General features: G+C 42.1%; 1 protein-coding gene across 1 annotated transcript in view; it reads left to right on the top strand.

Annotated features, from left to right (window-relative positions):
- Positions 1–26,020, top strand: part of LOC112267566 (copine-9) — a 193,635-nt gene that overhangs the window by 141,319 nt on the left and 26,296 nt on the right. Inside the window, exons 8-16 of the mRNA XM_042305298.1 lie at positions 4,555–4,618; positions 7,696–7,799; positions 8,213–8,317; positions 14,065–14,106; positions 14,640–14,715; positions 15,605–15,658; positions 15,964–16,025; positions 16,231–16,277; positions 16,758–16,939. Coding sequence (XP_042161232.1) covers positions 4,555–4,618; positions 7,696–7,799; positions 8,213–8,317; positions 14,065–14,106; positions 14,640–14,715; positions 15,605–15,658; positions 15,964–16,025; positions 16,231–16,277; positions 16,758–16,939 — 736 coding nt within the window. The remainder of the gene's footprint in view (positions 1–4,554; positions 4,619–7,695; positions 7,800–8,212; positions 8,318–14,064; positions 14,107–14,639; positions 14,716–15,604; positions 15,659–15,963; positions 16,026–16,230; positions 16,278–16,757; positions 16,940–26,020) is intronic.

Here is a 26,020-nt window from a genome sequence, read left to right as displayed (position 1 = left end):
GACTGACTGATACTTCACAAAACTTATTCACTCATAACTGGGACCTTGAAACTGAGAAACATATTTTCTGTTCTCAGAGCAATGTTCTGGGCGTACTGCCATTTGGTCTGAAGAGGAGGTCACAGTCACCTGCATGGACAATAACATGTTCCCTCACACTCCCTCCTTTTATCACTTCTGATTTAAGGTAATCATTAGATTATGGCTTAAACTATCAAAGGAGGTTCTATCAAAAATACTTATATTAAAGTAAGCGAAATCAACACATAAAACCAGACACTTTATCATTTCAAACCCTTCATTCTGGGTTGTACAATCTAACTAGTAACTCATACAGTTACACACATGCTTCATTACACAATTTCATTTATGGAAATACTATCATCATAATAAAGCTAAAAATCTACCAGCAAGGTTATACTTCTACCCAGATGGAAGGGTCTTTAGTATGGTCTGGCAAACCCAAGCAAGGGGTAAACATGAATGTTTGTTTAAATTTTACCAATGCCACCTCAGCCTCATCAGTCTAGACCACAACTTCACTCACCTCCATATAACTCTTACACAATCCTGCAGCGGTTTAACTATCTCTGCATAGTTCAACCAAGCACACCCAACAAAGAAATCATGTGCTCATTGGTAACAGGTTTAGGCAAAGCTTTAATTGCCTATAATCTATCTTTGGAGAGGGTGTTGACCCTCAGAAGTAATATCATGACCCACATATTTAACGGAGCTCCAGCATAATTCCAATTTCCTGGGGGAAACGTTATGACAATTTTCTGCCAAAAAAATCAACAATACCCTAGTGTCCTCATGACATATCTCCTCTGATTGTAAGAAAACCAATAAATCATTAACATACTGAACCAAAATACTGCCTCCAGGAGCAACAAAACCCTCTAGGTTCCAAGACATTTCTTGGGCAAAGATGGCAGGTGATTCAATGTAGCCTTGAGGCATCACCGTCCATGTCTATTTTTTTCAAGAAACGTAAACGAGAACCAATCCTGTGGCTGATGCTAAAGAACGCATTGGCTAAATCAATTACTGAAAAAAACTACCTGGAGGCACCTGGGATAAAAGGAAACCGTTTTAGGCACCAGGAGTGCTCTAGCATGTACAGCATCATTTACTATTATAAGGTCTTTCTCAAAACATGAATCACCAGATGGTTTCCTAACAGGTAAAATTGGTGTGTTACAGGGCGAATTCGGACAGGGAACCACAGCGCCTCTTTCAACTAACGCACTATGAATGGGAATGATACCCATTTTGGCTTCCTTGAAATTCCCAATTGCTGTAATATCCTGTGTAGAATCTCGAATGGTACTGATCACTGCACCATATACTTTTAATGTAATCTCAACTGCAATCCAGGTCATTTGGTTCTGCTATTAGAAGCACAGTGCACAGCTGTTGTATAAATTAACAAAATATCTTACAGTGTATTCTCATTTGAACTTGGCTGTGCTTTTATATGGTTGAAAGCATAGTGACAACACATTGGAAATTCAACTAAGTTTTGGCTGTCTTTTTGAGTGGGTGAATATAGGTTGTAATCTCATTGATCAATATATCAACAAAATATTACCCAATTAATTAATCAACAATTTTGAAATGACTGGTTGTGCCCATTGGAATCTGGAGGCGAAAGAAATGCACACCTGTTTAGGCGAGATGCTGGCTAGCGGAGTAGAACACTTGAAAAAGAAAGGAGAGCCTCACACTCTAGGAGCTCAGATGCAATAATTGAATAACCTAATAACTAACGTTTCGACAGACAAGCTGTCTTCGTTATACCCTGATGAAGACGGCTTGTCTGTCGAAATGTTGGTTATTAGGTTATTCAATTATTGCAATTATTAAGTTATTATTAAGTCTCCTTTATTTTTCAAGTGCCCAGTGAAATAACACATCCAGCCTGTAGCGCCTGTGTTCCAGGTAATGTGTGAATTGGGCCCGGAGCGAGAGAGTGGCTATGTCCTGATTCTCCTCCCTTTTCCAGAAATGTTAACTTGTAATGATGGAAAATCCCTCCAGCCAATGTTTTTAAATCAGTGTGCAAGTGTACACTTCGCGAGAGGAATGGAGAGTTGGGACATCTGCATCTGCGTCTGAACATCTGCATCTGTGTCTGAAATGGCACCATATCCCCTGGCCTATATGGTGCACGACTTCCCGTGGTAAAGTAGTGCACTTGAAATTCAACAGTAGTGCACTAGGTTGGGAATAGGGTACCATTTTGCATGTAAATGTCCAAAATGGCATGCTATTTCTTATATAGTGCACTACTTTTGACCAGAGCCCAAAAGGAAAAAAGGGCCTATTTATTTCTGCAACAACACATTCATCACAAATTGTAAGCAAGCTAGTTGCTTACAATTACAATGCCTCCTAAAGGCATGATTGACATTGGGAAAAGAGGGTGGGCTATCAGCTGATCATTGATGTTGATGATTTATGTAGATCTGCTAGTTAGATCTTTTTTTTTTCTTATTGTGATTTATCTTCCGTTAGCAAACTTGAAGACGTCCCAGCAACTTGCGGGCAGTGGGTTCAGAACTGAAGAAGGGATGAGTCAGAGGTTGTTTAATTTCACCCCCACCTTTTAGAACCCTGATGTAAATAACCTTGGTCATTTGTTCACCAATGTAAAGCCTACGGACAGAAACCTTGGCGTCTTCTTTGACCCTGACCTAAACCTTGAGCTGCATGTAAAGAAGGTTGCCCAGTCCTGCTTTTATAATCTAATAAATGAGTCGTCTTTTGTTTTAGTCTCTGATCTGGAGGAAGTTGTACATGCTTTTTTTCCCCCTCACGCCGATTTGCTAAACATGTCTCAGTCAGAAATCATTCCATCGTCTATAGTTAGTTCATGATGCTGCAGCTTGGCTTTTAACGGCCACCATAAAACTATATCACCACCCAAAAGGGCACTTGGCGAGTGGGGGGGGCAAAGGGGCATTTGCTCTGCACAGTTAGACTCCCATCTGTGCATGTGCCTGTCTCTGTGTGTGTCTGAGTGTCTCTGTGTTTGTGCGTGTACGTGCGTTAGTGTGAGTGTGTTTATCAGAACCGAAGGTATTAGGGTGTCTTTTCTGACAGCAGCCCTTGTGAAGTAATCAGGCTGTCACAGTGGCGTAGAGGAGAATAGAGAAGATCTGAGTACATGGAATGCTGGGGTAAAGGTTCAAAAGGCATTGTAAGCATTATAAATAGCCCTGTGCAGAGGCTGTCAACCTGACAGGTGTGTGTGTGTGTGTGTGTGTGTGTGTGTGTGTGTGTGTGTGTGTGTGTGTGTGTGTGTGTGTGTGTGTGTGTGTGTGCGTGTGCGTGTGCGTGTGCGTGTGTGCGTGTGTGTGTGTGCGAGTAGAGTAAATTGTCACCCGTGCACATACCACCTCAGGCTGTCGTGAGCACTTCAGGGTGTGTGTATGTGGCATGGGTGTTTATGATTACACCCTTAAAACTCACAGCAAGAATGTTAATCATCCTATAGCCACGCTTACCAGCCTTAGTGCAATGTCTACTGGATGGAATAAATCACTGTATGACATGCTGGATTTGACCATCTGTAATTCTCTTATAAGACTCAACCTGTGATTAATAATTTACGTGAAATGATTCTCTAGTTTTTGCTTCTATCAATCTTCTTCTTAGGAAGAGAACCCTAATGCTTTTTCCCTCTCTCTAGCATTGATTCACATCTATTTAAGCTATTCTGAAAGCATCACTCACAGCAAATGTATCGATAGTGGTACCCAAAATTAAAAAGCCCTCCCCTTGTTAAATAGGTATTCCCCTCTTAACATCAGTCTGTCTGGCCTCCATTTTTAAATCTAATTCCATTACAATTACCCTAATCGCCTCATACATCATTTGATAGACACTCCAATCGGCCCTAAAATAAATTTGTTTGCTTGGATTGAATGGTAATGTGTCCCCTGGTGAAAATGACTCATCATCTATGGGTGCGTTCCAAATTACACCCTATTCCCTATTTATGTGCTCAATTGGCTGTTGTCAAATGTAGTGCACTATAAAGGGAATATGGTGCCATTTGGAAAGTAGAAAAAGTGTGGAGGTGAAGAAAAGTCTCCCTAAACAGCCCCTGTATGTTACTATGAAACTAGTATTTTGTCATCCCAACATCTGATCTAAAGTCAGTCCTGCCACTGGTTTCAATGTGTGGAGTGCTAATGCGAAGTGATGGACTGTTTTCAGACCTGTTGATTTGGAGTCTGAAGGCAAGTTAATAAAGCTATCAGGACTGACCTCTAGACCTCTATCTGTCAACATGAGGGATGTATATATGTGTGTGTGTGTATGTTCATGTATGTGAGTGTGCATGCTTGCATATGTTTGTCTATTTCACTCAAGGTCTTGATCTTACATGCAATGTTCACATGAATGCATACAAAGAGGCACTAATAATTAGTGATTAATTCAGCATTTAAAAAGCAAATTATGTACACAAAATACTGACAAAGGACCCTAACCCAGTACTTATCATTCTGAGTTTTTGATTTTTCTTTCTCTCTCTCTCTTTAGTGGGATCCCAGGGAAAAAGTGTGGGAACATCATATTCACCGCTGAGGAACTGAGTAACTGCAGGGTCAGTATCACACACAACACACACACACATATTCTCATCCATTCAACATAGGGAATATACATTGCAGTGCTTGAAGCATCACCACAGACCCGGGTTTGATCCCACGACCAGGAGACCCATGAGGTGGCGCACAATTGGCCCAGCGTCGTCTGGGTTAGGGGAGGGTTTGGCCGGCTGGGATGTCCTTGTCCCATCGCGCTCAGCCCTCAACATAGGGCTGTTTCGGAGGACGCATGGCCCTCGACCTTTTCCTCTCCCGAGTCCGTATGGGCGTTGCAGTGATGGGACAAGACGGTGACTACCAATTGGATATCATGAAATTGTGGAGAAAAAGGGGTAAAAATAAATAAATAAAAACAGGGAATATAAAAGAGTGTCTGTGTCCCAAATAACATCTTGTTCCCACAATACTTTTGACTACTTTTGAGAGCACAATGGGCCCTGGTCAAAAGTAGAACACTACAGTGGCTTGGGAAAGTATTCACCCCCCTTGGCATTCTTCCTGTTTTGTTGCCTTACAACCTGGAATTAAAATACATTTTTTTGGGGGGGTTGTATAATTTAATTTACACAACATGCCTACCACTTTGAAGATGCAACATATTTTTTATTGTGAAACAAACAAGAAATAAGACACAAGAAAATCTTGAGCGTGGTTAACTATTCACCCCCCCAATACTTTGTAGAGCCACCTTTTGCAGTAATTACAGCTGCAAGTCTCTTGGGTTTTGTCTCTATAAGCTTGGCACATCTAGCCATTGCCCATTCTTCAAGGCAAAACTGCTCCAGCTCCTTCAAATTGGAAGGGTTCCGCTGGTGTACAGCAATATTTAAGTCATCCCACAGATTCTCAATTGGATTGAGGTCTGGGCTTTGACTAGGCCATTCCAAGACATTTAAATGTTTCCCCTTAAACCACTCGAGTGTTGCTTTAGCAGTGTGCTTAGGGTCAATTTCATGCTGGAAGGTGAACCTCTGTCCCAGTCTCAAATCTCTGGAAGACTTAAACAGGTTTCCCTCAATAATTTCCCTGTATTTAGCGCCATCCATCATTCCTTCATTTCTGACCAGTTTCCCAGTCCCTGCCGATGGAAAAACATCCCCACAGCATGATTCTGCCACCACCATGGAGTTCTCGGGTGATAAGAGGTGTTGGGTTTGCGCCAGACATAGTGTTTTCCTTGATGGCCATAAAGCAAAATGTTTGTCTCATCTGACCAGAGTACCTTCTTCCATATGTTTGGGGAGTTTCCCACATGCCTTTTGGCGAACACCAAACGTGTTTACTTATTTTTTTCTTTAAGCAATGGCTTTTATCTGGCCACTCTTCTGTAAATTGCACACAGGTGGACTTTATTTAACTAATTATGTGACTTCTGAAGGTAATTGGTTGCACCAGATCTTATTCAGGGTCTTCATAGCAAAGGGTGTGAATACATATGCCCGCACCACTTTCCGTTTGACATTTTTTTAAAGTAATTTTTTTAATGTCACGTCACCAATTTGGACTGTTTTGTGTATATCCATTACATTAAGTCCCCCCAAAAATCTATTTAAATTACAGGTTGTAATACAACAGAATAGAACTCCAAGGTGGATGAATAGTTTTGCAAGGCAGGGAATAGGGTGCCATTTGGGACGCAAACATTGAAAAATGATCATTCTGACAATGAAATGATGACTACAATATTAAAATTAAAATGCATCCGATCTGTGAATAATGACATTGACAATTCCCCTCAGAGGTATGAATAATTGTATCTCTATCTCTCTGTTCCGTTAATATACTCACCCTCTCTCTGTCCGTCCGTCCGTCCGTCCCTCTCTCTCTCTCTCTCTCTCGCTGTCTCCCTGTCTCTGTCTCTTTCTGTCCCTCTCTCTCTTTCTCTCTCTGTGTCTCTTTCTGTCCCTCTATATCTCTTTCTGTCTCTCTCTTGCTGTCTTCCTCTCCCTGTCTCTGTCTGTCTCTGTCTGTCTCTATCTCTCTACCCCCCACACACACAAAAAAGACAAATAAAACTGAGAAAACATAATTTGGGAAAATATGAAATCATCCCCCCCCACCCTAGAGTTGTTTATTAACCATTATTTGACCAGGTATATTGGCAGAAGACAGTGCACACATTTTTATTTTACGCTAAGTACCTGCAACCTTTTCTAGCATGAGAGCTCAAATTAAACATGTCTCGAGCTACTTATTTTTTCTAGCATTCAAATAGACACATTCTTGCAGTGGAGAAGAGAAGAATGTGCCTATTTGAAAGCTAGAAAAGCCAGAAGAAAAAAAAGATTAGCTCGAGACATGTTTAATTTGAGCTCTTATGCTAGAAAAGCTTGCAGGTCCTTAGTGTAAAATAGAAATTAGTGCACTGTTTTCTGCCCAAAAAATGGAAGTAGCTGTCATGCTAGAAAAGGTTGCAGACCGTTGCTCTAAGACATGGAGAACATAGTTCATCATATCGTTCATTACAGAAATATAGTGTAAGGGGCATGCTGCAAGGCATATGACATGTTGTGTTTATTCTGCCACCTTGCCCAGATCTCCAAAAGGTGTGATTTCTAAAGGATGTTGGGCTCATAGAAATATAATTACTAGAACAGGAATCCCCATTCAAGTAAATGTTCTATTTATATGGGTGGGCTGCTCCTCCCAGGAGATATTTGCTCAACCAAATGAGTCTGTTGTTTTTGCTTTCTCAGAGGTTTCCCTGTGAAATATTATGAATATGGGTGTTGTCCCTGAGGTGCATTGCAGCTCCATACGCATACCATACTTATTAATGACTTTTACCATTAAAGCTCGTGTAGTTATTCTTTATCTTATTAAAACGTTGTAATAATTTAACCTCTAAACAATCCCCATACAAGAACCATACATTCACATACTTGGTCAGAGAAATATATAAATGCAACATTTAGAATATTTCAAAATAGTGACATTTAACAGTGACGTTGTAGTTACAATATATGTCATTTAAACTGACATATTAGTTATATGTCATTTATTTTACTTATGTCACTATGGTGACTTAAAACCAGCACCTTGCTTTGACGTTGAGACTTGTCTTTTCTCTCAGGACATTGCTACCATGCAGCTGTGTGCCAACAAGCTGGACAAGAAAGACTTCTTTGGCAAGTCAGACCCATTCCTGGTCTTCTACCGCAGTAATGAAGACGGAACGTGAGTGTGTGTGTGTGTGTGCGTGTGCGTGTGTCAAGATGAGTTCTCTTCCCACATTGTCTGTTATGTAGATCCAAATATATGAATGAATCTGTCACAAGTATTTTGGAGAAAACAAAGACTTTCATTTATTTGGTATTTGTGGCTTATACTTCTAGGGCTATGCCTTTTCATCCCTGTACTTAGTGGTCCTTGTGTGTACTGTGTTGAAATGGGGACCATATAAATACAATTACTAGAACAGGAGGAAAAGCACCTCAGACCACGGCCATTCGACTGCACCCTTATGGGTAATTCGATTTCCGTAGGGTCACCATCTTCTTTGGTATTTGTGGTTGATACTTCTGAGGCCTATGTTCCATCCCTGTGCAGTATCTGTATTCAGAGATCCTTGTGTGTGCTGTGTACCGTAGGTTCACCATCTGCCATAAGACGGAGGTGGTAAAGAATACTCTGAACCCTGTGTGGCAGCCCTTCACCATCCCTGTACGAGCCCTCTGTAACGGAGACTATGACAGGTGAGTGACGCAGACAGTCAAGAGATCAAAGGTCACTTAGTACCCAGGGTAAAGGCATGACCACATGAACTACACTGAACAAAAATATTAATGCGAAATTGTAACGGTCATCATTGCATGAAGAAGTGGACCAAAGCGCAGCGTGGTGAGGGTTCATGATTTATTAATAGAACTGAACACTGAATAACAAAAACAACAAAGAGAACGAACAAAACCGAAACAGATCTGTCTGGTGCAGACACAAAAACAGAAAACAACTACCCACAAAACACAGGTGGGAAAAGGCTACCTATGTATGGTTCTCAATCAGAGACAACGATAGACAGCTGCCTCTGATTGAGAACCTCACCCGGCCAAACACACAGAAATAGAAGACAAAACATAGAATGCCCACCCCAACTCACGCCCTGACCAAACCAAAATAGAGACATAAAAAGGATCTCTAAGGTCAGGGCTTGACAAACATGCAACAATTTCAAAGATTTTACTGAGTTACAGTTCATACAAGAAAATCAGTCAATTGAAATATATTCATTAGGCTTTCACATGACTGGGAATACAGATATGCATCTGTTAGTCAGGCGTGGATCAGAAAACAAGTTAGTATCTGGTGTGACCATTTGCCTCATGCAGCGCGACACATCTCATTCACATAGAGTTGATTAGGCTGTTGATTGTGGCTGTGGAATGTTGTCCCACTCCTCTTCAATGGCTGTTAAAAGTTGCTGGATATTGGATCTGGAACACCCTGTCGTACACCTGTCTATCCAGAGCATCCCAAACATGCTCAATGGGGTGACATGTCTGGTGAGTAAGCAGGCCATAGAAGAACCGGGAAATTTTCAGCTTCCAGAAATTGTGTACAGATTCTTGTGACATGAGGCAGTGCATTATCATGCTGAATCATGCGGTGATCGCGGCGGCTGAATGGTACAACAATGGACCTCAGGATCTCTTCACGGTGTCTCTGTGCATTCAAATCGTCATTGATAAAATGCAATTGTGTTCGTTGTCCGTAGCTTATGCCTGCCCATACTATAACCCTACCTCCACCATGGGGCACTCTTTTCACAAAGTTGACATCAGCAAACCGCTCGCCCATACACGCTGTCTGCCATCTGCCAGGTACAGTTTAAACCGGGATTAATCCGTAAAGAGCACACTTATCCAGCCTGCCAGTGGCCATAGAAGGTGAGCATTTGCACACTGAAGTTGGTTATGACGCCAAACTGCAGTCTGTTCAAGACCCTGGTGAGGATGACGAGCATGCAGACGAGCTTCCCTGAGACGGTTTCTAACAGTTTGTGCAGAAATTCTTACGTTGTGCAAACCCACAGTTTCATCAGTTGTCCGTGTGGCTGGTCTCAGACCATCCCGCAGGAGAAAAAGACGGATGTGGAGGTCCTGGTCTGTGGTAGTTACACATGGTCTGCGGTTGTGAGGCCAGTTGGACGTACTGCCAAATTCTCTAACACAACGTTGGAGGTGACTTACGTTAGAGAAATTAACATTAAATTCTCTGGCAGCAGCTCTGGTGGACATTCCTGCAGTCAGCGTGCCAATTGCATGCTCCGTCAAAACTTGAGACATGTGGCATTGTGTTGTGTGACAAAACTGCACATTTTAGAGTGGCCTTTTATTGTCCCCAGCACAAGGTGCACCTGTGTAATGATCCTGCTATTTAATCAGCTTTTTGATATGCCATACCTGTCAGGTGGATGGATTATCTTGGCAAAGGAGAAATGCTCACTGACATGGATGTAAACAAATTTGTGCACAACTTTTGAGAGAAATAAGCTTTTTGTGCTAATGGAAAAGTTCTGGGATCTTTTATTTCAGCTCATGAAACATGGGACCAACACTTTACATGTTGTGTTTATATTTTTGTTCAGTATATTTTGGAAGTTTCATGTGGTTTTCTGTAGATTTCCTGTACATTGCCCCTACTGTTACATTTGGTCATTGAGCAGAGGCTTTTAGTCAAAGCAACTTTGGATACTGTAGCAGGTACTCTATATTCAGTAAAACCAGGGATTTTTTTCCTGATAGCTAAATGAGTTTGGTGTAACATCTGGGGGAGTTCCCATTATGCCTTCCGTACAACTGAGCCATCGGCAAGGCTGTGGGACTAAGTAGCCAATGATTTGTGGTTTTGTCACTGTCTGTGCTCAATACTAAGGACTATGGAATGTTGCTTTAGCATGATGTACTACATTACCCATGATGCTCTGTGGTGGTCAGAATAATGCCAGCAGTCGGCCATATTGTCTCAAAGGCCAGCGCTGGTGTTATTGGGACCAACATGGAGGTTCCACAACGTTTCGTTTTATCTTTGGTTATTACACACACACACATACATGCACACAAACCCTCACACAATATTACTGATTTATGCAAAGTGCAAATGTCAATTAATCATATTTTATTGTTTATCAATTCAATGTAGTACGTGTCACAAACACATGACCATTTTTACAAGGTAAATCCTTAAGGCTATTTACAGTATATCACAAAAGTGAGTACACCCCTCACATTTTTGTAAATATTTGAGTATATCTTTTCATGTGACAACACTGAAGAAATTACACTTTGCTACAATGTAAAGTAGTGAGTGTAGTGAGTGTCCAAATTGGGCCCAGAGTGTCAATATTTTGTGTGGCAACCATCATTTTCTAACACTGCCTTAAATCCTCAACAGGTTAACCCTCTTGGGCACGGAGTTCACCAGAGCTTCACAGGTTGCCACTGGAGTCCTCTTCCACTCCTCCATGACGACATCACAGAGCTGATGGATGTTAGAGACCTTGCACTCCTCCACCTTCCATTTGAGGATGCCCCACATATGCTCAATAGGGTTTAGGTCTGGAGACATGCTTGGCCAGTCCATCACCTTTACCCTCAGCTTCTTTAGCAAGGCAGTGGTCTTCTTGGAGGTGTGTTTGGGGTCGTTATCACGTTGGAATACTGCCCTGCGGCCCAGTCTCCGAAGGGAGGGGATCATGCTCTGCTTCTGTATGTCACAGTACATGTTGGCATTCATGGTTCCCTCAATGAACTGTAGCTCCCCAGTGCCGGCAGCACTCATGCAGCCCCAGACCATGACACTCCCACCACCATGCTTGACTGTAGGCAAGACACACTTGTCTTTGTACTCCTCACCTGGTTGCCGCCACACACGCTTGACACGATCTGAACCAGATAAGTTTATCTTGGTCTCATCAGACCACAGGACATGGTTCCAGTAATCCATGTCCTTAGTCTGCTTGTCTTCAGCAAACTGTTTGCGGGCTTTCTTGTGCATCATCTTTAGAAGAGGCTTCCTTCTGGGACGACAGCCATGCAGACCAATTTGATGCAGTGTACGGCGTATGGTCTGAGCACTGACAGGCTGACCCCCCACCCTTTCAACCTCTGCAGCAATGCTGACAGCGCTCATACGTCTATTTCCCAAATACAACCTCTGGATATGATGCTGAGCACGTACACTCACTTCTTTGGTCGACCATGGCGAGGCCTGTTCTGAGTGTAACCTGTCCAGTTAAACCGCTGTATGGTCTTGGCCACCGTGCTGCAGCTCAGTTTCAGGGTCTTGGCAATCTTCTTCTAGCCCAGGCCATCTTTATGTAGAGCAACAATTCTTATTTTCAGATCCTCAGAGAGTTCTTTGCCATGAGGTGCCATGTTGAACTTCCAGTGACCAGTATGAGGGAGTGTGAGAGCGATGACACCAAATTTAACACACCTGCTCCCCATTCACACCTGAGACCTTGTAACACTAACGAGTCACATGACACCGGGAGGGAAAATGGCTAATTGGGCCCAATTTGGACATTTTCACTTAGGGGTGTACTCACTTTTGTTGCCAGCGGTTTAGACATTAATGGCTGTGTGTTGAGTTAATTTGAGGGGACAGCAAATTTACACTGTTATACAAGCTGTACACTCACTACTTTACATTGTAGCAAAGTGTCATTTCTTCAGTGTTGTCACATGAAAAGATATACTCAAATATTTACAAAAATGTGAGGGGTGTATTCACTTTTGTGATATACTGTCTATTGATCATCACCTCATATTTCTCAAGGGACATACTGTGTTTGCCTCCCTCTCTTCTTCTCTTTCCCAAACATGTAGTTACATATAATAATGCCCGAGAAGCCAGTGTTTGTTGGATATATTGGCACGGGCTTTGTTAGGCCCGAAATGATCATCAAATAATGATCAACATATTTTCCTTAAAATGAGTTATTTTTATTAATTTATTCATACTATTTCATCCTTCCACAAGATATAGTCCCGATGCAAATCTAGGGTTGCTAGAGATGTGACCCAGTCGTTTGTTGTTTTTGTTCTGTATCTATAGACGCAACCCAGTCGTTCGTTCTAAATGTTGTATTGCCATACCGACTGGCAGCGTTATTTTCCTTTGCTTGCTAGCTAGCCATCTACGGCTAATTTACAGTCACGTCAAAAAGTACAGACAGAATAACCTCAAAGTAGCTGTATTTGCATTTGTTTAAGCTGTTTTCTAGTGAAGATGTATTTCGATTCATCCATAACAATGAGCTTATGATGCCTGACTTTGCCTGGCAGAAAAATAGTGCTCTCTTGTCAGGACATTGTTCAGACAAAAGAAAGACAATCCATGACATTCATTTGAGCTGATTTTAATCAATGAAACCATATATTCTCTTTGTTATCCACCACAGCTGACTTATGTGATAATGCCGGTGTTTGTTGGATATATTGGCACGGGTGTCTCCCTTGGGTCCAGATAATTCTTTGTGGCCTCGTTATATGCGAGAGTGGCGTATCTGAGAGAAAGCGTTGTTATAATATTGATTTCCAGTAGCCTACTTATGAGTGCAACTTAGAAATAACACAAACAGGCTATGAAACAGGCTTCGGCCGTTCTTGTCTGTTTTTACGAGGAATGAGTTGGGCTTTAATTGTCTGGTGTATGTAACTGGAGGTCAAACCACACTTTCTGGACCAGAACCCCTTGGTGTACTGGGATTCAGAGCCTGGGAGTTTTGGAGCTGGGGCATGTCCTTATCGGTAATGGGAGGGTGGCTGTATGTGATATTTTTTCCTTCCTTTCTTAGCTGTTTGATGTTGCCCAGAAATACATTATTTGAGGTGGTAAATTCAGTGTCCTTCATAAGGCACCAGCTGCCACCAATGGAATGCCAGGTAGCTACTTATGCTGTACTGCTCCCCCTTCCCATTTAGAACATTTCCATAAAACTGTCGGAGAAGGATGTTAAACTCCTCCTTCGTGACCGTTTTTGAAGTCAGCAACTTTTTTCTTTTTTGCTAGCCAGCCCTCGAAGCAACACATAGCCCAGTTTGTATTCTGAACTGTGATTTTTTCGTTGTGGCTTTTCTCTAGGCCATTCAATGCAGTATCCTCAAAAAAATATGTATATATTTTTTTCCCATTCATCCATTGTCATGCCGCAGAAAAGATCATAAGAAATGTTCCACTCGTCCATTTGAGTTTTTGCTGGAATGCGGTTTTAACCAGTCAGCATTCAGGATTAGACCCATCCGTTGTATAATACATGTATATGACATGTGTATTTCCAGTGTTATTACTGTTGTTCAAGCTTCTGTAGTGTACCATCTTTCATTTCTCTCTTTCTCACTTTATCTCTCTCTCTCTCACACACTTTATCTCTCTCTCTCTCACACACTTTATCTCTCTCTCTCTCTCTCTCTCTCTCTCATATCTTCCCTTTCTCCAGGACAGTCAAGGTGGACGTGTATGATTGGGACAGAGATGGAAGGTAATTTTCTCTCTCTTCTCGCTTCCCTCCTCCCCCTTGTTTCTTCACTCATTAATTTCATTTACAATCTCCAGACAGCCTCAGACGCTCCAAGTCTCCCTCAAATGTCATCCCTCGTTCTTTCTCTGGAGGGGAATCTTCATCACCTTATTAGTCCAGTGACATTGGGATGGGGGGGATGAGGGGGGTGAGAGGGACTCTCCACCATAAGCACACACAACCACAATTCACTGACCAGAACTTTAAAAGGTTGGCGGTAATATTAGAAGCGAGAGGGTTTATGAATATGAGTGTTGACTGACTCCCTCCATCTCTCTGTCCTCTTTCCCTCTCTCCTTCTTCACTGATGGTGGCTAATAATGTGCCCACAGGGCTTCCTCTCTAAATATCACACGCAGATTGATAGCGGGCAGGTCCTATTTGGCTTTAGGTGATGGTATTTAGATGTACAGAGAGGGGACGGGGTTGGTGTTTCCTTTAGTATAATACTCTTTCAGATGCTGCAGGTGTTACTCACGCAACTATTCCCACAGTCATGACTTCATTGGCGAGTTCACCACCAGCTACAGAGAATTCTCCAGAGGCCAGAGCCAGTTCAACGTCTATGAGGTAAAAAAAGAAAAAATAACGGTAACACTTAAATTATTGCAGTGGACTAAGTCAGGGGTCACACAGAGTGTTTCTTGGTGGTCTTAAATAAATCTACTTTGAAACTAAAATTTACAGCTCACACACATGGTTCTGGGCTTTAAAAAAAAGAAGACACCTGTACCATGTCAGATATAGAGTTGAAATGTATTAAATGTTGAGTTTGCATCCCAAAATTACACTTCATATACTGTACATCACAGAAGACTGAAATATAACAAAACTGTTTCACATAGAAACACAGGATTTTTGGGCAAACAACAAAAAAAACATGTATTAATTATGAAAAATATCAATAACATTCCACTAGGGTAAGGGCTACAGCCTGCAGGTATAACCCAACGAACACAAGACATAAAAAAAGTTCAAAATACATCTTTTTTTGTAAAAAAGACATTGGGAAAACAGATTTTACGTCTTGTGCTCACTGGGAATTTATGACTTTTTTAAAGCATGTTTGAGCCTTTATAATGCTTTATAATAAGGGTTGTATTATGTTGTCTCTCTATGTAGGACATTTTTTACTGACTAATATTGAAGTACACATGTACACAGCACACAGCTGTTACTCAAATAAGACATCAGAAAACACATTATATCTTTAATAATGAGATGAGCATTTTTGTGATTTACCCATTTGAAGCTTCACATTTTCCAATTCTTACGACTTCACTTAGATATCCCCGCTATGAAAATAATGTTATTTTTCATCCGTCCTCTATCACTTAGAACATGACATGTTCCATTACGGTCAGTTTCTTTCCATACCACACTTTCACACAGCAAACTCTGTGGTGAAATCAAACTAGTCATCATTTCAATGTACGCATCTTTCCTCTTTTTTGTCCAGGTTCTAAACCATAAAAAGAAAGGCAAGAAGAAGAAATACATCAATTCAGGGACCGTAAGAACCTTTGAGCTTGAGCTTTCCATTGTCCATCTATCATATGTTTTATAGATAGGATTCATTGCCAATGTCATATGTCATATGCATTAAAGGTTTTGCTTTGGCCATCTCTTTCTCTTCCCTCTCTCTCTCTCTTTCACTTGCCCTCTTCCTGTTTCTGCTTATATCCCTTTCCTTATACCACCCCCCTCTTTATCTCTCTCTCACTGTTTCTCTCCCCTCGCTCCCTATTTCTCCCCCCTCTCCTTCTCCTCCTCTCTCCCTCCCCCCTCTCCTTCTCCACCTCTCTCCCTCCCCTGAAGGTCACACTGCTGTCCTTTAAAGTGGAGTCAGAATACACGTTTGTAGACTTCATCCGGGGAGGGTGAGCCAAATCTTTGTGACGTCCCATTAACATTAGAGGCTACTCTTAATGATGTTGATGAGCCGTTGATGGCTCGCTCAGCCTGGCTTTCATGTCTGAAATGGTTTTGTATTGTTTAAACAGACAATGTCCTTTTTTAGTCTTTATTATGTTTTTGTCTGGTAACGTTTGGGTTATTCAATGTAATTCATCATTGTCTCCCCAGGACGCAACTCAACTTCACAGTGGCCATCGATTTCACAGCGTCTAATGGTAAGTGTGGCAGAATCACTTATACGAGTCGTAGGGCTCTACTAAAGGACTAGTTTCCCCAAACTTCTTTCAAAATAATCTTACTTTAACATTTGTCAAAGCAGGGTCAAATATTGCCAGCAATATTTTACTATCAAGTGAACGTTAGATACTGCAATGCTATAGCTTCCTGTCAGTCGATGCTGATGGAATTGAACCCACGGCCTAGTGGCTGTAGGTTAATAGGTCAATAGCATAGCACTTATCTATATCAATGTATTCAACATGCATTCTAAGACAAGTAGTATGATAGTGTGAAACGTTGCCTGTTTGGCCTATGCCTTTTTTGTACTTGATGTGTGTGTTTTGTATTTTGTGTGGTGTATCGTAGAGCTCATTTGAAAACGAGACCTGGGTCTCAATATGACTTCCCTTTCTAAAGAAAGGTAAAAAAATATATATATATAACGAAATAACCAATGTTCTGTTTCTGTGTTCCAGGTAACCCATCCCAGCCCACCTCTCTGCACTACATGAGTCCCTACCAGATGAATGCCTACGCAATGGCCCTGAAGGCTGTGGGGGAGATCATCCAGGATTACGACAGTGACAAGATGTTCCCTGCCTACGGCTTTGGAGCAAAGCTGCCCCCGGATGGCAAGATCTCCCATGTCTTCCCACTGGTGAGAGAGTGATGGAGGGAGGGAGCAGTTGTTGTGTATATGATGATACATTTTTTTAATTGTCTTTATGATGGATTTACTGTGGGTAATGAACAGGCACAGTTTTATTTCTTGCAATGAGGTGCTGGTACTTTATGCTGCAGTATTTACTGATCCACAGAAGAGTCCTCAGTCCTTGGGAACTATATAAATAGTATTTGATGACAACGTCCCTTCTGTAAGGTGTTTTTTTGCTTTCACGCTTTTACAGATGTGAAGTTGCCATCCACAATGCTTTCTTTATTCATACACTTCCCTTTGCTGATAAGAGTTCATGTCAAATGAGAGTTGGAAACTAAAATGGTGTTTGTCCATCTGTCGGGCTCAGTTGAGAGACCTTGCTGTTTCTTGAAATATAGAGTCCTGTTCTATTTTTGAGTAGTCCATGCTACTGAACACTACACATATCAATTTGTATCCAAGGCTGACTGATGCTCCAAGAATAATAAATGTTTCATTTGCTCTATTATATTGCTGGCAATTATATTATATTGCTGGCAATCTATTATATTCCCCCCTATAACATTGTGTATTTATTTTTGCATAATTTCATTTTTTTTCTGCATTGTTGGGAAGGGTCCGTAAATAAGCATTTCACTGTCAGTCTACACCTGGTTACAAAGCATGTGTAGCGGGGTGCATAATTGGCGGCAGAGAAGTCAGGTGCAGGAGAGCAGAACTGGGTGATAACCGGAGATTTATTAGCAAAACCAACAGCAACCTGAACAACAAGATACATGGGCACAAAAATAACCCGTCGTGCGCTCACGGGGAACGTGCACAAGCACTACAATAAACAATCCCACACAAAGACATGGGGGGGGAACAGAGAGTTAAGTACACCACAAGTAATTGAGCAAATTGAAACCAGGTGTGAGGAACAACAAGACAAAACACATGGAAAATGAAAAGTGGATCGATTATGGCTAGAAGACTGGCGATGCCGACCGCCGAGCGCCACCGGAACAAGGAGAGGTCCCGACTTTGGCGGAGGTCATGACAGCATGTGACAATAAATTGTATTTAACTTCCTAGGACTGTTAGTAATCAAAATTTGGTCAACTGTGAAATACTTGATTTTGCTAACTTAAATTCTCCCAATACCTATCAGAGCTGTGTTATGCCTACTGACATGAGGCAAAAAAAACACTCACACTCGTATACTATATATATAACATCATTGCGTAATGAAAACACACATCGTCAGAAGGTCCGTATTGGCATGATTCAGAACGGAGTATCCTTAGTTTCTTGTGAAGTCTGACAATGACTACCCACCCTTACAGCCCACATAAATGACACCCTGAACACATTACATTAAAGGGTCAATCAGTAGTTGCTACATCCATTTTTGGACATATAAATTAATGATATGTACCCATTGATTCTTAAAGAATATAACTTATAAATGCCTCATGAGCTTAGTTCACCTGTCGTACTAATCATAACCCAAAATCTAAACTTTTTTTACTACAATGTTTGTCAACAAAGTAAATGTAAACCAACACTATATAGCCTCAAAACATGGTTAAAACTATCATTTTGATATCATGTATGGTCAGTCCTTGCATCCATAGCTCTGTCTATGAATATGAGAGTGGTTCCATTTCTCCAGCCCCATCCCTTAGCTTTTTACCAAAACGGGTGGGGAGAACACTTTGTTGTTGTTTCTACTGCTGGTTGATGCTTCAACATGGTGTGGTAAAGTCACGAAGAACACGAGAATCTCTAAATATGTCAACATAAAACACAAATTGCAGCACCATTGTGTAAGCCAATGAGCTAGTGTCAGCTTCAAGTAGTTATGTGAAGTGATTGAACAAGGGTAGAGCAAGGGTGGGGAAAAATGTAAAAACTCCATCTGTTTGATGTGGAAAAGTGCAAAACAAAAAGGGACAAGACAGACACCGACCGAAATAGACTTTAGAGGACATAGCGCTTAGCTTATTTTCAGGAGCCGATGAAGAAAGAATAACAAACACTAAACACGAAGAAGAAAAAAACGAGTTCTCCTCGGATTCTATCTCCCTGGACAGATACTTCAGAGGAGGAAGAAAAAGGGGAGGACTTTCTGAACAAATAAGTGTAAAAAACAATAGGAGTCTTATTTTCAGCTCATTTTAGACCCAAAGCTGGAGGAATTCGCCACACAGAAGTCTCCTTGATGTGAAGGAAATTATGCGAAGGTCAGGTCTATAATGAGACTATGTTGTAAGGTCTCAATGCCATGCATAAGCCTTTACAAACTAGATGTCCATAACAGTTCATGACATCGACACCAGTAATGCTGTCCATATTTTTAACCGATGTATAGAAAGTTCAGGTCTAAACACCAGTGCTGGTCAATTTTGATAAACAAATTGATAAAGAGAAAGATATGAATGCCACACAGATTATTTTCTCTCTATATCTTTTATTATTTTCAGTATCAGCTAATAGCCCCATGCCAAGACAGGGACACATCTGACTAAATCAATCACTGTCTGAATCATCTTCCTCTGTCTTATGATTCATAGATGTCTGACCTCAAAATTCCCTCTCAAATTATATCAAATTGTAGCATTATATCAGATTTGTGAAAGACATGCTTCGCAGTATCCAAAAAGTGCTATTGTTCTCCCTCCCCAAAGTGTCTGAAACCAGTGAGTACGTTGTGACACAAAGTGACACCATTGCTGTCGAGATTCATCACTGCTTTTTAACTTGGCTCATTTCCGAATGGGCCACCGCTAAATCAGCTCTTCCAATTAGAGCTCACCTCGGCGTGACGAAGCCCAAGCAAGTCATGCAAAGAGATCTTTTAATTAGACCACATTGTCTGATCCTGCTGGAAGAGGAGGGCTGCCTCAACTCATAAGAAAATCCAATTATATTTATCACATGCTTCGTAAACAACAGGTGTAGACTAAAAGGCTCTGCATGGTAAATCTGACTTCTGCAGTTGCCGTACATCGTTTACTGTGATACGGCCTCTGCAGATGTCGCCCTGACTTCTTGCGCTTCGTGGAGCAGAGCTGATGTCACGCAAATGAGTTTGTATTTATACTTGACCCCCCTGCCACCACCTACCATCAAACGATCATGTCAATGCGGAGATGGACGAAGCCCTCCACATGGTTACAAAATTTGGGAGGCGCACACGTGATACGGAGCTCAATTTAACTTCTGCATGCCTCCGGAGGCACCACAATTGCGTCACTCCCTCCATACGGAGCCTCCTACCACATTTTTGGATTAAGCATACGGGTCCTTTTCCAACAATTCAGAGTTAAAGATAAAGATATACACTACATGGCCAAAAGTATGTGGCCACCTGCTCGTCGAACATCTCACTCCAAAATCCTGAGAATTTGGTCCCCCCTTTGCTGCTATAACAGCCTCCACTCTTCTGGGAAGGTTTTCCACTAGATGTTGGAACATTGCTGTGGGGACTTGCTTCCATTCAGCCACGAGCATTAGTGAGGTCGGGCACTGATGTTTGGCAATTAGGCCTGGCTCGCAGTCGGTGTTACAATTCATCTGAAAGTTGTTCAATGGAGTTGAGGTCAGGGCTCTGTGGAGGCCAGTCAAGTTCCACACCAATCTCGCTAAACCTTTTCTGTATGGACCTTGCTTTGTGCATGAGGGCATTGTGAGCTGAAACAGGAAAAGGCCTTCCCCAAACTGTTGCCACAAAGTTGGAAGCACAGAATCATCTAGATTGTCTATGTATTCTGGACCGTTATGATTTCCCGTCACTGACTCTAAGGGGCCAAACCATTATTCCTCCTCCACCAGAATTTACAGCTGGCACTATGCATTGGGGCAGGTAGCGTTCTCCTGGCATCGGCCAAACCCAGATTCGTCCGTCAGACTGCCAGATAGTGAAGCATGACTCATCACTCCAGAGAACGTGTTTCCACCGCTCCAGAGTCCAATGGCAGCGAGCTTTATACCACTCCAGTTGACGCTTGGCATTGTGCATAGTGATCTTAGGCTTATGTGTGGCTGCTCGGCCATGAAAACCCATTTCATGAAGCTCCGGACGAACAATTATTGTGCTGACGATGCTTTCAGCGGCAGTTTGGAACTCAGTAGTGACTGTTGAAACCGAGGACAGACGATTTTTATGCGCTACACGCTTCAGTACTCACGGTGCCGTTCTGTGAGCTTGTGTTGGCTACCACTTCGGGGCTGAAGCGTTGTTGCTCCTTGACGTTTCCACTTCACAATAACAGCACTTACAGTTGACAGGAGCTGCTCTAGCAGGGCAGAAATTTGCCAAACTGACTTGTTGGAAAGGTGGCATCATATGGCGATGCCTCGTTGAAAGTCACTGAGCTCTTCAGTAACCGTGCTTCTACACCTGCATTGCTTGCTGTTTGGGGTTTTAGGCTGGGTTTCTGTACAGCACTTTGAGATATCAGCTGATGTATGAAGGGCTATATAAATACATTTGATTTGATTTGATTTGATTCAGTACGGGCCATTCTACTGCCAATGTTTGTCTATGGAGATTGCATGGCTATCTGAATAGAACTGTCATTAACGGCTGTGGCTAAAATAGCCTAATCCACAACTTTGAAGGGGTATCCACATACTTTTGTAGTCTGTTTTATTTATATATATATATATACATATACATACATACATACAACAGTATGAGTTGGTTAAAAAAAAGTGTATGTGTGTGTGTGTTGGGCTGTCAGTGTAAGTATGTGTGAACTTGAGCATAGAGTCAGGGCAAGAGAGTTAATTAGGGGTAGCCCCCTTTAAAAAAATGTTTTTGCCTAAAATGACATACCCAAATCTAACTGCCTGCTCAGCCCCTGAAGCAAGGATGTGCATATTCTTGGTACCATTTGAAAGGAAACACTGAAGTTTGTGGAAATGTGAAAGGAATGTAGGAGAATATAACAATAGATTTTGTAGAAGAAAATACAAAGACAAAAAACAACCAGTTGTTTTCTACCACCATCTTTGAAATGCCACAGAAAGGTCCCTACATCTAGCCATCACTCTGGTTGTAATTGCGATGGTGTCCACAAGATGGCAGTGCATGTGCAAAGTTTCAGACGGATAACTTGAAGTATAAGAAAACTACGTAACATTTAGTGTAAAGTCACCCAGGTACATTTGGGCAAATTGTGAAGGAGACATTTACATTCACATAAAAATTTTCTGCAAGAATATCATCAAATCTGTATGCTTGGACTTTGATTTAGCTTTTCCAGTATTAGTAGCCATATTATAAGTTCAACATTTGCAAAACACCCAGTTTTCATAACTTCATAACTCTCCATATTCTTAAAATGTTTGTCCAAAAGGAAAAGGCTTGATGTCGCACAAGGTTAGTAGCAACTTTTTGCGACAAATACTGGGTTTCCACATACTCCCGTAAAGCCCCGCTCATTGGCTATTTAGCTGGCTTTGTTAGAACCCGATTGGTGATTATTTTACAAAGTTACAGTCAATCCAGTGAATGCCCGCGCCATCGGTGTGCCATGAAGGCGTTGCTCTCTGAACAAATTTGGTGTCCTATAGGATATACTACACTCCTAATGATATAGTGAAGTCTGGTTACATTCTAGGAACTCTGAGGAATAAATACGAACGTGGTTTGACTGATTGAAACAACGTTTAGGGTTAGATTTTCACAGATTCCTTTCTTTGCAAATTGAACGAGCGGAAATACAAAATCGATCGTGCATGCCATATTGACCTTTTTAGGATATGAAAAATGATGATCTCTAAATAAATTACACTTTATGTTATCTCTGGGACCCTTTGGATGATAAATCAGAGCAAGATTTCAGGATGTAAGTACACATTTCACCTTCAGAGGTAAATTTATCAAACCTATTGTGGTGAAAAGGGTGTTTTGTTGTTAGGAGCGCTCCTCAAACAATAGCATGGCATTCTTTTGCAGTAATAGCTACTGTAAATTGGACAGTGCATTTATATTAACAAGAATTTAAGCTTTCAGCCAATATAAGACACTTATATGTACTGACATTTGTTGTTTCTCTAAAATCTGCGATCGTGACACACGGCGTTGCATGATTTACAACTGTCCCGGGTGAGTACTGGGCCGTACCCACCACCCTCTATAGCGTCTTGCGGTTGGGTACCTTCCATTTGCCATATCAAGCGGTGATGCAGCCAGTCAAGATGTTCTCAATTGTGCAGCTGTAGTGCTTTTTGAGGATTTGAGAGCCCATGCCAAATCTTTTCAGTCTCCTGAAAGGGAAGAGGCGCTGTCATGTCCTCTTCACAACTGTGTCCGTGTGTGTGGACCATGTTAATTCTTTAGCAATGTGGACACCATGGAACTTGAAGCTCTAGACCCGCACCACTACAGCCCTATTGATGTGGTTGGAGACGTGCTCTCCCCTCCATTTCCTGTAGTCCACAATCAGCTCCTTTGACTTGTTGATGTTGAAGGAGAGGTTGTGGTCCTGGCACCACACTGACAGGTCTCTGACTTCCTCCCTATAGGTTGCCTCATCGTCGTCGGTGATCAGTCCTACCACCGTCGTGTCATCAGCAAACTTGATAATGGTGTTGGAGTCGTGCGCAAATGTGCTACCACGCAGTCGTGGGATAACATGGAGTACAGGAGGGGACTAAGCACTCACCTCTGCGGGGCCCCCGTGTTGATGGTTAGCGTGGAGGATGTGTTATTGCCTACCATCACCACCTGGGAGTAGCCTGTCAGTCCAGGATCCAGTTGCAGAGGGAGGTGTTCAGTCCCAGGGTCCTGAGCTTGGTAGCTTGGAGGGGACTATGGTGTTGAATGATGAGCTGCAGTCAATGAACAGCATTCCTATATAGGTATTCATTTGATACAGGTGGGTGAGGGCAGTGTGGATTGCATTAGAGATTGCATCATCTGTAGATCTGTTGGGGTAATATGCGAATTGGAGTGGGTCCAGGGTGTCTGGGATGATGGTGCTGATGTGAGCCATGACCAGCTTTTCAAAGCATTTCATGGCTATAGATGTGAGTGCTACGGGGCAATAATTATTTAGGCAGGCTACCTTGGCGTTGGTATTACAGACCGGGTCAGGGATAGGTTGAAAATGTCAGTGAAGATCCTTGCCAGCTAGTCAGCACATGCTCTGAGTATGCGTCGTGGTATTCCGTATGGCCCCTTTGTCATCTGTGATAGTTTGCCAGCCCTACCACATCCATCGGTTGTCAGAGCTGGATTTGATCTTAGTCCTGTATTTTTTTATCCTAGTCCACATAATTTTCCTTCCTCATGAAGCCATATATTTCGTGAAGTGCACCAGTCCCTCCTGCAGCAAAGCACCCCCACAACATGATGCTGGCATTGGGATGGTCTTCTTCGGTTTGCAAGCGTCCCCCTTATTCCTCCAAATATAACTATGGTCATTATGGCCAAACTGTTCTGTTTTTGTTTCAATCAGACCAGAGGACATTTCTCCAAAAAGTACGATCTTTGTCCCCATGTGCAGTTGCAAACCTTAGCCTGGCTTTTTTATGGAGGATTTGGAGCAGTGGCTTTTTTCTTCTTTTTTTAACCTTTATTTAACCAGGTAGGCAAGTTCTCAGAACAAGTTCTCATTTGCAACTGCGACCTGGCCAAGATAAAGCATAGCAATTTGACACATACAACAACACAGAGTTACACATGGAATAAACTAAACATATTCAATAATACAGGAGAATTTTTTTTAAAAGTCTATCTACAGTGAGTGCTAATGAGGTAAGACAAGGGAGTTAAGGCAATAAATAGGCCATGGTGGCGAAGTAATTACAATATAGCAATTTAACACTGGAATGGTAGATGTGCAGAAGATGAATGTGCAAGTTGAGATACTGGGGTGCAAAGGAGCAAGATACATAAATAAATACAGTGTGGGGATGAGGAAGGTAGATAGATGGGATGTTTACAGATGGGCTATGTACAGGTGCAGTGATCTGTGAGCTGCTCTGACAGTTGGCGCTTAAAGCAAGTGAGGGAGATATGCTTCCAGCTTCAGAGATTTTTAAATTTTGTTCCAGTCATTGGCAGCAGAGAATTGGAAGGAAAGACGACCAAAGAAGGAATTGGCTTTGGGAGTGACCAGTGATATATACCTGCTGGAGCGCGTGCTACGAGTAGGTGCTGCTATGGTGACCAGTGAGCTGAGATAAGGCGGGGCTTTACCTAGCAGAGACTTGTAGATAACCTGTAGCCAGTGGATTTGGCGACGAGTATGAAGCGAGGGCCAACCAACAAGAGCATACAGGTCGCAATGGTGGGTAGTGTATGGGGCTTTGGTGACAAAACAGATGGCACTGTGATAGACTGCATCCAGTTTGTTGAGTAGAGTGTTGGAGGCTATTTTATAGATGACATCACCGAAGTCAAGGATCGGTAGGATGGTCAGTTTTACAAGGGTATGTTTGGCAGCATGAGTGAAGGATGCTTTGTTGCGATACAGGAAGCCGATTCTAGATTTAATTTTGGATTGGAGATGCTTAATGTGAGTCTGGAAGGAGAGTTTACAGTCTAACCAGACACCTAGGTATTTGTATTTGTCCACGTATTCTAAGTCAGAGCCTTCCAGAGTAGTGATGCTGGACGGGCGAGCAGGTGCGGGCAGTGATCGGTTGAATAGCATGCATTTAGTTTTACTTGCATTTAAGAGCAGTTGGAGGCCACAGAAGGAGAGTTGTATGGCATTGAAGCTCGTCTGGAGGTTAGTTAACACAGTCTCCAAAGAGGGGCCAGAAGTATACAGAATGGTGTTGTCTGCGTAGAGGTGTATCAGAGAATCACCAGCAGCTAGAGCAACATCATTGATGTATACAGAAAAGAGAGTCGGCCCGAGGACTGAACCCTGTGGCACCCCCATAGAGACTGCCAGAGGTCTGGACAACAGGCCCTCCGATTTGACACACTGAACTATGTCTGAGAAGTAGTTGGTAAACCAGACGAGGCAATCATTTGAGAAACCAAGGCTGTCGAGTCTGCCAATAAGAATGTGGTGATTGACAGAGTCGAAAACCTTGTCCAGGTCGATGAATATGGCTGCACAGTAATGTCTCTTA

The sequence above is a fragment of the Oncorhynchus tshawytscha genome, linkage group LG02, assembly GCF_018296145.1.
Source record: "Oncorhynchus tshawytscha isolate Ot180627B linkage group LG02, Otsh_v2.0, whole genome shotgun sequence".
NCBI lineage: Eukaryota > Metazoa > Chordata > Actinopteri > Salmoniformes > Salmonidae > Oncorhynchus > Oncorhynchus tshawytscha.
The sequence above is the reverse complement of the archived record's forward strand: the minus strand, read 5'-3'. Positions and strand labels throughout refer to the sequence as shown.